Consider the following 12,951-nt stretch of genomic DNA (forward strand, 5'->3'; position numbering starts at 1 on the left):
GTGCTTGCAATATAGGTCTTTGACCACTTTTTAAATTGGGAATTTTTCTATAAGCTTCTTTGTGTGAGCTTTTACTCATTTGAGAAATGAAAATTAAAAGAAGGAAATCTTTTTCTACTCTTCTACAAGAGTGCATTATGAGACCTCTTGGCCATCACTTTTTCTAGCAGAATGTATATATCTTACAGATATAAGTATGTACTTTTTGTTTTCTGAAGTTTTAAGGTCCCAGCTTGGATTTTAATTCTTTCAGTGTGTCTATTTAGAAAATAACTAATTCTGATGTGGTTACTTTGTCTGAGTGAGGATTTTCAATTGTATTGATTGTACCAAGTTGCAGTAGTGTATTTCTAAAGAAAATGTTATGCCTTACTGTGAAAATGGGAAAAATGAAGTATTTGTGATCACTGTTCTATTAGTTTTCAATTAGGTAGTGAATCAAAGGGGCCCCTAAAAACATGAATTAACAATTTCAATGTGGATTTTTCTTCTGATTGCTTTTATGTGATTTTGATCATATTTTTTACAATTTGTAAAAAATTCTACAGTGTGGTGTAGAAATTAATGAACTCTGAGCCCCTAAGTTAAAAATGGAGACTATGGAGGGGAATAAAAAGACACCATGTTTTGTTTATTTTGCAGAGTTAAAAATTCTCCTCTCAAGCAGTCTCCAGGCTACCAAACTGAGCTAGTTATCCAGCTAGTGTGGGTGAGTGGAGAACCTCCTCAACAGATAACCAGCTTAGCAGTCAACTCAGCATATGGCCTGTAAGTATATTCTACGCAGTTTTTTCATTATCCTGTCAAAGGGGTTTAAAATTATGCATTAAAACTAAGTCTCTATGTGTGTTCACATGAGCTGCACGACAAGACAGAGAGGTAATCAGCCTCTTGTGCTTAGGAGATAATTCCTATTGGGTCATGGCAGATCCTGATTATGCTAGCAGCAGAAACAAATCGTCATCACTCTTTCTCAGCTGCCGCTGTACAGCCGAGAATAAATGTCATTTAAGGCTCTGTCAGATAGGTAGGCAAGTACAATGACAATGATCTGTTCTACTCAGTGCCATGTTTTTACAAGAGAACACTTAAGCAATACTGCACTCTAAAATAGTAATTTATAGATATATTCGATCTAGGATAATTCTTAAAAAGTAGGAAGTCTTCAAATGCTGAACAGTAAAAAATCTTTATGTGAAAATTTACCAACATTTAATTAGCACTGTCTTTCCTTCCACTTGTCTTTTTCCAGAGTAGTTTTTGGAAACTGTAATGGTATTGCCATGGTTGATTACCTCCAGAAGACAGTGCTCTTGAATCTAGGCACTATTGAACTGTATGGCTCCAATGATCCTTATCGCAGGGAACCACGATCTCCCCGAAAAACTCGGCAACCGTCTGGAGGTGAGCAACCCAAAACATGTTTTAAGCTCAGAAGAAAGGCACAGCTGGTCATCTAGTCTTACAAATATACTTTTCTATACTGCAGTTACATTCTTTCTCCTTGATCTGTTCCTAATAGCACTATTTCAGGTTTGTTAAATCATGTTTCCTTAAAAATTGTTGCTGAGTGGAATCTAGTGATGCTTGATATCATTACTTATTTTTTCAATGTAATGTTTGTTTTAAGAAAACATAAACTGGAAAATACTGTGCTATGTGTAAGTAGATATAAGTATGTACAGTGGATTTATGCAGTTTATAGGAATTTAACTTAATAACACAGCATGAGGAAGTACCTGATATTTCTGATAAAGCTAGTACCCGTTTCATATGCTTGTATAAACCCAGTAATGTTTGCCAATAACCAGTGCGTTTGCTGGGAGCTTTGACTTCCTGTTTTAAACTTTGAATAGGAATGTCCCTGATAAGCTAAAGCATGTTTTGTTGTTTATGCTGTTATGTTATGCTTGAGAGGAAGCCAAATGAACTTCCACATATAAACTCACAAAATAAATAAATCTTTGAGAAAAAAAAAGTACTTTGATTTAAAAATATGCTGAAGAGTGTTCTTTTTCAGCTGAGCAGGAAAGTGGCTTTTCAGTCAAAATGCCACGTTTTTTGAAACCTAAAGGAAAATTTAGTATTTTTAAATTTTCTTTTCCCTGATATGTCATGGATACTCCTAATTTATTTTAGGAAAACAGCTGAAGACAGAACAATAAACAGTGTCATTGCTGCCCCAAATGATTCTTTTTTTGATGGGAAATCAACTGTTCAAAAAACCCTTCTTCATGCACTAGTGTTGATTTCTTTGAGAGATCCAGAATAAAGTCCTGTTAAATTCTTCAGATTATATGATATTCAGCTGGAAATGTCTAGGATGTATTTCAGCAAATGTTGGTTTGAAAAAGATCCAGTTAACACTAGTCAGCTTATTTCAGTTCAGGAAACTTATCTAAAAGTCATTAATATAGAACAGAATATATGCAGTTTGTATCCTGTCAGAAAAAATATTTTCTTCTACGAAATGAAAAAACAAATTATTTTGAGAAAAAGAAATTACTAGTTAACTGTGTTAAGTTGTCTTGGGAGTAAAGGGCTTAAATTCTGCTTCACGCACTTAGATTATAAACTGCCTTTTGGAGTGCTAAACGTAATTTGCCTTTGTTTTCTTAGCATTCGTTATTTTAATGTGTTGGATCCACATAACTGTTTCAACTGTCTCTAAGACATTCACAATTAAAGTCCTTTTTGTTCATGAAGCTGTTACATGAAGTCATATTTTTTTCATCTTAACTTTTAATACTAACAATTTGCATGGCAAAAGCATTTTAAAAACCTGGTTATACAAGTTATTTGGCTGGCTTTTCTGTCTCAAATGTACTGTTAGTGTCTCCGTCTTTCCTTTTCTCATTGCTTCATAAAGGTATGCTGACTGTGGCTTCTTGCATGTGCGGCCTTTCTAACTTATATTCAGAGTCTGTGAAAAAGCTTCGCACCTCTTATATAAGTAAGTCATCTCATGGCATTCAAATATTTTTGAACATCTGAATTTGATTTTTTTTATTTGTTCCCTCAACATAAGTATTTTTCTTAGTCCATTTTAAGTAATTGTTTTCCTTTTGGAAACTGATTTTAATCCATCACGCATCTATTGTATTTCTTGTTCATGATATCTTTAAAAGAAACTTGAAGAAAAAGGCAACCATAATAGTCTCTGTATTTTGTATTTTTAAAGAAATAAATATCAAAATCAAAAGGAGATTCTACCTTTAAAGTTACTGATGTTTTCAGACCTAAGATCTTAGGAATTTAGTGTTCTTTTACTATAAGCTTCCCTTGCTTGGTTCCCTTTCTGGCAGAAAAAGTTTCATAACTCTAGTTAGACTATTAGTAGTAGTGATAATAATAAACATTGTGATAAACAGTGATTTTTCTACTACAAAAGAAAATTTACTTCTACAAAGATGTTTTTTATAAGGATTAAGAGTGGAGGTGTTTGTGTGTTGCACAATACTGTACAGAACCTTCCAAGCAGTTTTGAAGTTCAGGTGTCTATGTAAGGGAGGTAGCCCATCAGAACTATGATTTACCTGAGAGATTCTCTGACTTACAACATCAGTTACAACATCTAAGAAATTGGAGAATGTAAAGCTTATTTTTTTTAAAGCATAACACTGTTCCTTTCCATAGGATGTCAGTTTTTTCCAGCCCTTGGCAGAGGTAGGTAATCTCACCCCATTTTTTAATGGAGTAGAATAAAACTAAGCTACAGGAAGACTGAACTGGAGTTTAAAAAACAAACAAAAAAACAAAAGAAAAACAAATAAAAACCCAAACACTTGATACTGTCATCCAATTCATAGTTCTGCTATTTTTTCCCTGAACAAGAAAAAAGAAATACATCTCAGAGAGCAGTCTTAATAGCAAAAACTTGCTTTCTCTATAGTCTTCAGTCCTCTGCTGCCAAGGCAGAAAGGGAACTAGGCATAAAAGAAATGCCTTCACCTTAAGATGATACAGAACTGAAAAACAGAATCTGACACTGATTGATTGTTGTTTTGAAGAAGAGTGAAAGATGAGTAGAAATCCCAAAACTAGTTTTTGAAACTAAATATTGTAAAGCTGAATTCTGTTGGACTGTTTTATTTAGGAATAGATTAAAAAAGTTTTGTACAAAAGAGTTAATTTCTTAATCATGTAGTTTTTCTGTTTACCATCTTGACAATATCTTGGTTAGCTGGAGCTACATTCATTTTAAAACCTGAAAATAATTTCTCCTTCATTTAAAATTTCTCATTATTTGTAGTTCTTTCAATGTATGTGTTGCCCAGACTTCAATAATTTAAATAAGAAAGTATTACTATTGTGTAATTTTCCACAAATAATAAGTCTTAATATTTAAGCACTACCCTTTGATATATTTATGGGATTGGAACTGTATGAGTTAGTCGGAACACTTTTGAATTTTGCATTCTCCCTTTCTTGGACATTAGTATCTGCATTTTCAAAAATGCAAGGAACTTATGCTTCCTTGGTTTTATTTTGAAAGATATGCCTTCATTGTATTTTTTATCTTGAAAACATTTATATTTTAATATTTCAAAATTAATTTTTCTGTGAATAAGACATTTTCACACTTTTACAACTCTAAGAATCTTCAGGGAGTATTAGTACTTAATATCTAAATTCTCTGAGAAAAAGTACTTAGGTAAGTAATGTCACGTAGTAGTTTTTGAAAATTCCTGTATTTAACTGTATTTAAGAAAAAAAAATCATACTAGCCTATATATATGCATTCAGACAAGTTCTTAATTAGTTATATTAAATTCACATTCAGACAGCATGCAACAGAGCAGAATATATTGTACATAGTATCACAAAATTGGCTGAACTGAAAAATTGTTTCCATATGAGGGCAGGGAGGGGAGTAGGAAAACATTATTCTCTATTACTCAACCACTTCCAGAAAATGGAGGAAGGATTGGTCCTCTCTCATTAAGAACCCCAATATTCTGTATGTTTCAGCATAGAATGTCAATTCAGTAGATCATCAATATCTGCTAACATATTTACAATTTAGTAAATGGCATGTCCTTCATCAACCAATTGAAAATTTACAAAGGTGTTTTTTAAAGAAATTCATATAGTAAGAGTTACGTATCTTCTAAAATATGAATGGAAATGCAAGATTTTTCCCTTCGCTTATGTTGCAAGAATATGATGTATGTTTCTGTCATCTTATTTTTTCTACTCAGAAAAGAAATTCAGATTCCCGTCTTAAAGCAGCATCTAATTAGAGACAAGGCTCTCTACACTAGCTAGACTGTAAACTGTCATTTCAGGCTAGCTCTACAGATACAAGCTCCCAGTTGGGATCGTGTTTTGGAATTTATCAGTGATTCATACCAGGTATACTACTCACATGTTTTGGGTGGAAATTTATAGTTTGTGAAGCATGCAGTATATGTGTTTTGTTAAGGCCTGCTAGACAGTGTCATCAGGTGCTTGTCAAGCTTAAAAACAAAATCAACTTTTGCCTTCAGACTGTAATAGTAAGGGAGGGGTGGAAATCAGCTTTGGGCATGTGCCAAAGCTTTACAGTGTGATGAAAATTCTGTATATTCTATACACAGCGGGGGCTTACACCAAGACCTTTGCTTGTACTGTTTGCTAAATATGACAGGAGCCATCAAGTCAATACTGATACCAAATGATGAGACAAGTCATAACTTCATGATGAAACACTAAAACTTAGACAGCTGTTATTTTTCCTTCTTAGTTACTTAAGTTCATATAGGACACCAATTTTAACTCTTTTGCAAATAACTGTTGTGGGGGATTGCAAGATTTTATGTGACTTTTTGATTAGTCCAGTATAAAACAACTCTATAAGTTAGCATTTCTTAGTTCTACCAGAGACATTTTAGGTTTCTGACAAAATTGAAGCATTTCTTGCATGCATGTGACTTTTCATAATTTTTATTATACATCAAAAAACCTTCTTTTGAATGTAAACTACGAGATATTCAGAACTGGAATTGAGGCAAACTGGAAGAAAATACATGCCTAGAACTCTTCTGGGGTTGCTTGGTCATGCTGTTTGGTCATCCCCTTTCATGGCCTGTTTGAATTTTAACTTAAATGTCACAAGACCAACATCAGCTGTAACTGACATCAGCCAAGGCGAGAACTGTATCAGAAAGTTTGATTATTGGGTTTGGGGAGCTTTTTGACTCTGTTTTTCAGCTTAATTGTTTTTAGTTCTAACTTTTACATCTTCATATCAATCTAGTTTTAGTTGTAATTTTTAATTAGACCGATTTCCAGTCCAGTTGTAGGTTCTTCAGGTATGTCTGTCTAAAGCCTATGCAAAAAACTGACAGGGAGGTTTTTAATGCAGCATGGTAATGTTTATGTCTTTGACATTTGATTTTATTTTTTTTTCCAATTTGGAGGGTTTTCAAATTTCTTGCTTCTGGAGTTCAGAGAGATAAATAAACTAAAAGCTTATTAGAAGGTCACTTGTATATACCTTGATGTCATAGGAAGTTACAGTCTTTGCAGTTCTAAAATGGAAACTCTTGGATCAATTTGCTTTGGTAATTTATAGCAATTTGCATGTGTACTGTAAGCCCGAAACCAGAGAACTTTTCCAGAAGAGCTGTGTTGCTGCCAGACCTTCCATCAGGGTACCTGGGGTTTTAAGATGAACAGCAATAGAGACTGTCATGCCAGTTTCTTCTTGTTGGTCATAGACAGACCCTCCTAGTTCACAGCTTAACTCAGATCATTCTTGTTATTCTCTGCTTAGTTTAATTACTAATATAGTCATAGGTAAAATTACTTTTCATCTCTTCCTGTTCCTTTTCTAGATGGCTATGATTAGATTTCCAAGGTTTACATGGCATAATGATTACCATAATGCACGCTTACACTTACTGTTCATTAAGATGTATATTAATCAAATTATAGCCTCAAGACTTCTTACAAAGAAATCAAGTATGCATGTGTATAACTTCATTCTTGGCTAAAACTATTCCTGTCAATTCATGAGTTTTCATAAGAGAAACAGTGCAAGTAGTTAAACTCTTCCTTTGAAGGTAAAGAATTGATATTTACAGAAAAGAGAAAATTGAGTTCCTAAACTGTGTGTTTGGATTTGTTTGGTTTGGCTCCTGAAGGAGCAACTACTTCTAAGAGCACAGTACAGGTTTATCCTCCCAGCACTGTTACTATCTAAAAACTTGTATTGCTTGTTGTGAGAGCAACATCAGGATTTTTGAAAAATCTTTTTATAAAATCCTGTCTAGTTCAAGACATTTAGACTCCCATGCCCATTTAAAACTTTGGTGCTTTCAGAGGTCACATCATATTTAGAGAATATGTACCATGATTACCCCATAGTATTCATCAATTTACTGACAGATAAATAACAAAATAAATTGCTTTTTTCTTTCTCCTGTGTAGTGGAAAGACATAGCTTTCACCTGGAATTTCGCTTGACTTTTTAAAATTGAAATTGGTTCCAGGACTCTCAAGTGTAGGGTTAACGAAGCCTTAAGGTCATTTGACAACAATTCTAGTGATTGAGTTTTGAGGTTTAAGCTGTACATGCTCTTAGTAATATTAAAAAAGACTATTTAGGATAAATGAAAATGTTAATGCAACATCCTTTCAGTGTGTTCCAGATTGATATGGTATTTCAGGAGAACCTTTTTCCCTTAAAACTATTAAATTCTCATTTAGTGTTTGGAAATTTTAAAACTTTGATAGAATAGAGCTGTTCTTATGTTTTCTATTTCTTCACAGATGCACTTGTGAATGTGTAGTGTACAGCTGTATAGACAGGCTTTCCATGTGATGCCTTTATTGTCTTAGCCCTTACCATTACACTTCTCAAACTTTTTGACTACTGGGAACATTTGTGTGCATGCAAAAACCTTTAAATTCAACAAATATTTCTTAACTATTACTGTTCAGTATTCCATGCTTTCTTGCCTTAGTATCACATCATGAAATTTCTGTAGGAAAACTTCATGATATAAACCTGAAGACGCATTACTAACCTTAAAATATCAATAAAATTCACTTTTCTTAATTGTGGACAGCCTGGACAGCAATTTCGTGTCAAAAAGAAAAATAGAAAAATTCCTTGTGTACTTCTAATTTGTGCTATGGAATAATACTTGGAGGCTTATGAGGCAACTTACATCTTTGGCATCTGATTGTGGATTACTAGACTTTATTTCCTTCACTGGAATGAAAGGAATTAGTTTTTACATGTTAACATACTGCAATTATTCCAATTGATCAAATTTGATGATGTAAAAATTCTATTGAAATTCCTCCATTCTAGGAAGAACGCCTTTGTAAACACCCTAAGATCTGAATTCTGTAAGTGACATCAATAAGGAGTTTTTCTGGAAAATGAACTTGGCAATGCAAATTGACAAATATAAAGCATATCACAGTATCACCGGGAAAGTAGTTTGAAAAAAGGCACTGTAGTTTCACATATGTGTTTGTAATCTTCAAGATCTTCTTTGACTTTTCTTTTGCGTTTAAATTTTTAATATAACTGATTTTTTCAAAACAAATTTTGCTTGTACTTAATATATATCTATAGTGTGTAAATAATTAACTATTCTGATAAGTCTGTCTTGCTGAATATATGGTGGTTTTCAGGGAAATTTAGTGAGAGTGTATTTTGTTAGTGACTCTACGGTCACTCTGGGTAGTGTCAAAAAGAATACGTAACAGAAATTCTGTCACAACTAGCTTGTTTGTATCTAATAAGAAATGAAGTTCCTAACTGCAGTGGAAGTAAGAATAAAATAGCAACTGTGTTTATAATACTCTGGCTTTGTGTTTCAGCAGGTCTTTGTGATATTAATGAAGGTACAGTGGTGCCAGAAGACCGGTGCAAGTCGCCGACATCAGGTAATCATAACTTTCTGTGATCTTCAGCTTCTTATGTTCCTATGCATTGTCAACATTTACTAGTTAAGTAATTATATAAAACCTGTTGCCCTCTCACAAGCTCTTTGAGCTGTCATAAATTTTGCTGTGTTGCACAACTGCGTTTTTAAAACAAGGCTGATATAAGAGATGCAATAGGAATATGTCATAAAGATGAGTGGCATCTTTAAGTGGCAAATTACTATTTTTCTTTGGAATCAGAGGTCTTCAGAAACCAGCATCCTAAACAAGGAGTTGTTTGATTTTTTTTCAATTGCAACTGCTGTATGTGAACATTTTAAATTATATTTTAAAGATTTAACATTTTATTTCATATTGGCTAGTTGAGGCTATAGCCATGTTAATTCTTAATAGTGTATGTAGTATTAGAGGTGTATTTTTTTTGTAGTAGCTAAAAATTGTCGCTTATCTTCACTTCTTACTCTGAGAACTTTTAAAGATGTCATTTTGTTTCATTCAAAACTACTCAAAGTTAGAGTAAAGGACTAAACTTCAGGTTTAAATCAAGTATGTAAAGTAGTATGTGCAATGTAGTGCAAAATGCTAATCAAGATAGGAATCTAAAGATAGATTCCTTTTCTATTGTAGCCTGTATCTTTCAAAGCCAAGTTGAAAGCATAATAAAACAAAATATTATGTTTGTAGCTCTAGTAGAAAGTTTAACAAATTTTAATTTCTGATTTGACAACTGCTGTGTTTTGATGTTAATTTTAATTTGTGCAAAACTCACCTCTAGATCAATCAATGTCATTTTTGCTAGCTCTTTCTAAAAGTAAATTGAATTTATTTATAATTAAAGCAAAAACTGGATGGGAACTTTAATTAAAAGTCTTAACTGAAGATGTGATTTCATGACAAACATCTGTAAGGCTGAGGACTGGCATGCTAAAGTTGTTAATTTCAGCATCATTTATAGTGAAAACATTTTTTTGTGGTGTTTAGAATAAAGTGCATCTTTCCTATTTCATTTTTGAATATGAAGACTGATGTCTGTGAACAGTTTGCTATGCAGTGCTGCAGCTGCAGTAAATCCCTTTGTCTGTCAAGGTTGAGGATAGTTATCAATCTCACTAAGGTGTTTGAATTTGACTTTTTGACTTAAAAAGTCCAGGCTAAGTGTGGTTTCTGGTAGACTACTATAAAATGTGTGCAATGAACAGCTAATGAGTTGTAAACCCTAATGTGTATCCTCTTTTCCCCTTGCTCCAGCATCACCCAAATATCAGCCCCAACTGCTTCCAACTCATACTGCTTAAACGTAACACCCCGTGCAGTATGAATTAGAGAGTTTCTTTCATAAGTTGGAATTCAAGTAGAGTAAACCTTGATTCACCATTTCTACTAACAATGAAGGCAAGTCCAAAGATGAAAATCAAGGAAACTCCTAAATTTAACAATTTGCTTCCCTTCCTCTGTTTACCCCCTCCCTCCTGTCTGAGTTCTGTGAGCTGTAGTAGGTTAAAAATTAATTAAATTTGAATGTTTCTTTAAGAGGATCAAATAAGGAGACAGCTTAGAATAGGTGAATTCAAATGTCCTGAAAGGACACAAAATCAGAGGGAAATTTCCAATCCTCTAGAAGTAAAAATGAGTCTCCAGTTTGGGTTGACTTTCTGAGAACACTGTTTTGAACTTAGTTCATTTTAGAATAAAACCTGGAAGTTTGGAGAGCTGAGTATTCTGTGAAAAGATATATAATTTATGATGTGTACATGCACAATACTGTGGATAAATAAGTCTAAAGTACCAAAACCAGCAAATGGACAAAAGATGGAGGACGAATAGAACTGTTGCATTCTCATGTAAAATATAATCTTGAAGTAGTGAGGCTGGACTGTGCCTTGCTTCCCTTGATTCTGTCCTCTACTCCCAGCTCTCAGTGAATGAGATTAAGGTCATGGTAGGCTTCTCAATTTTTCCTTTGAAAAAAACTTGGAGGCACCTCCTAACATGGAAATAATTTGAAGTTTGTGAAGGGAGAAGAACTGCAATTCCTTAGGTTTGGTTTAAGTTTTATATCTTTTCTGGACAAGAGCACAAGACAGGCTTTAAAATTCCATCTAATTTTCAGAGGTAAGAGAGGACATTTTTGAGATATTTGCTGCAAAGGGTTGGTGAGCTTGTGAAGCAGGATGGAGGCAAGATTTAAGTAAATTTTTTCCAATCTAGAGGCTCTCTAGTTAAGAGGACAATACAGAAGCACAAAATGTTTGCATGTTCCTAGTTTTAAGACTGGAGGATGGCATTGGCAATTGAGTCCCTTATTGGCTTTGATTGTTACAATGGGATCTATGAAAGAGACTAGTCTCTGTTTGGACCGAAGTCTAAATTTGCTCAAATGATCTAAATCTTCCACCTTTCAATGTCCAGGTAAAGAGAAGTGGAAGCTAACTTCCATTAGACTTTCTCCAGTGGGTAGCTATATAGTTGAGAGGACTGTGAAAGGGACTACCTGCCTATGCAAGTTAGGACAACATCCTACAGTTTCAGTAACACAGAATTGTAGAAATACTGTGAAAACGTCTCCCAGTTTTTCTATAAATGTCAAGCAGTAATAGGCCTAGACTCTAGGGGTGTTTATCTGACCTGTAAAACATTATATAGCGTTGTAATCTGACAAGATTTTGTCTTCAGGAGTGCCAAAATGCTTGTTTTTTGTTCTTATTTTACACTTCAGCAGAATAAAATCCAATTAAATTTGGATGGTTTTAGTTAAACAATGTTTTACTTTCCTGACAATATTTTCATTTCATGACAACAGTAAGCCTGAAGCTGTGATCTGTAGCCACCACCAGTATTTCAGGGTTAGGGATACAGAAAAATCCCAGATGGTAGCATTGGCTCAGAGCTGTCTGCAGAATAGTTGAAGAACTGTGGTCCAACAGCGACTTTACTGCATTGAAAAAAGACAAAGAAACAGCTGTATAGAACTTGAGTTTATTGTTACATCAGTGTTTTGTGAATCATAATTTAGGTTAATCATTGTGTCTGGAGGAATGATTAGTACATCTATTTAGTTATTCAATATAAACATTTAATCAATGAGGGAAATACTTCTATCAATAAACTTGCTGCAATGTGCAGCATTGTACCTTGCATTATAATTTCTGTGGTTAATCCTGATATGGCAGAATTCTTATCATACCAAAATAATTTGTACTGTATATATCTAGTGCAGCTACAGAGAATACCAGTATCAGTATTTGATATTTTAATACCTCTTTTTATCTTCATTAAACTCAAAGCTTGTATTCATACATTGATTTTGTGTCGTAAATCCACTTCATTCATGACAAATGTATATCCATTTCATTCTGTCTCCACTTGTAGGTTCTGGTTCACCAAACAATTCTGATGATGAACAAAAAATGAATAATTTTATAGAAAAGGGTACAGTATTTTTCTTTTCTCTAGTCTTTTTTTTTTCTTCAGTTCACCTTTTGATATACTTAGATTGATCTTTTTTATTAAAATATTATTTACAGTGAAGACCAAAAGCAGAAAGTTTTCCAAGATGGTAACCAATGACATAGGTAGGAACTAGAAAAATTCTGCTCTTTCTAATCCAGCGCCTTACTCTATGCAAAACTAACCCAGCAGCAAAAAAAAAAAAAAAAAAAGGCAAAATAACAGTCAAATTTCAGTGCATTAAGTTATTTATTTTTTTTATTTTTCATTCTTTATGCTAAGTGGTAATTTCTGTGGGCTGCTTCTGTACTAAATACACTGGGCACGATAATTTTTAAAAGAATCAATGGTATTGGTGGTTGAAATTCTCTGATTTTACAGTTGCACTTCTCTATTTTTCCGGATGGGTGAAATTCTAATACATAGTAAGAGTTCAGTCTATGCAAGTCACAACATTATTCCACTGCTTTTGCAAGAATCTTTGAGAACATGTGGCTGATACAATTTCTTTTTTATATGTTGTATTCATAGCCATATGGTCAGATTTCTATATGGCTATGGTCAAGAAAGATGTAGTTTTGTGGTTTCTGTTATTCATCTGGAAGAGGACTTGTTCAT

The 12,951-nt window shown here is 33.6% G+C and overlaps 1 protein-coding gene across 7 annotated transcripts in view; it reads left to right on the top strand.

Annotated features, from left to right (window-relative positions):
• The window catches only part of STXBP5 (syntaxin binding protein 5), a 102,744-nt gene that overhangs the window by 67,811 nt on the left and 21,982 nt on the right, over window positions 1–12,951 (top strand). For 2 of the 7 annotated variants that reach the window (XM_017813748.1, XM_017813750.1), the window contains exons 17-19: window positions 643–768; window positions 1,253–1,404; window positions 8,821–8,886. In XM_017813748.1, coding sequence (XP_017669237.1) covers window positions 643–768; window positions 1,253–1,404; window positions 8,821–8,886 — 344 coding nt within the window. Of the gene's footprint in view, window positions 1–642; window positions 769–1,252; window positions 1,405–8,820; window positions 8,887–12,255; window positions 12,316–12,410; window positions 12,459–12,951 lie in introns of all 7 variants that reach the window. The other 5 variants (XM_017813749.1, XM_017813751.1, XM_017813745.1 and 2 more) reach the window with 4 other exon arrangements.

This window comes from Lepidothrix coronata, unplaced genomic scaffold (assembly GCF_001604755.1).
Source record: "Lepidothrix coronata isolate B3197 unplaced genomic scaffold, Lepidothrix_coronata-1.0 Scaffold42, whole genome shotgun sequence".
NCBI classification, from domain to species: Eukaryota; Metazoa; Chordata; class Aves; order Passeriformes; family Pipridae; genus Lepidothrix; species Lepidothrix coronata.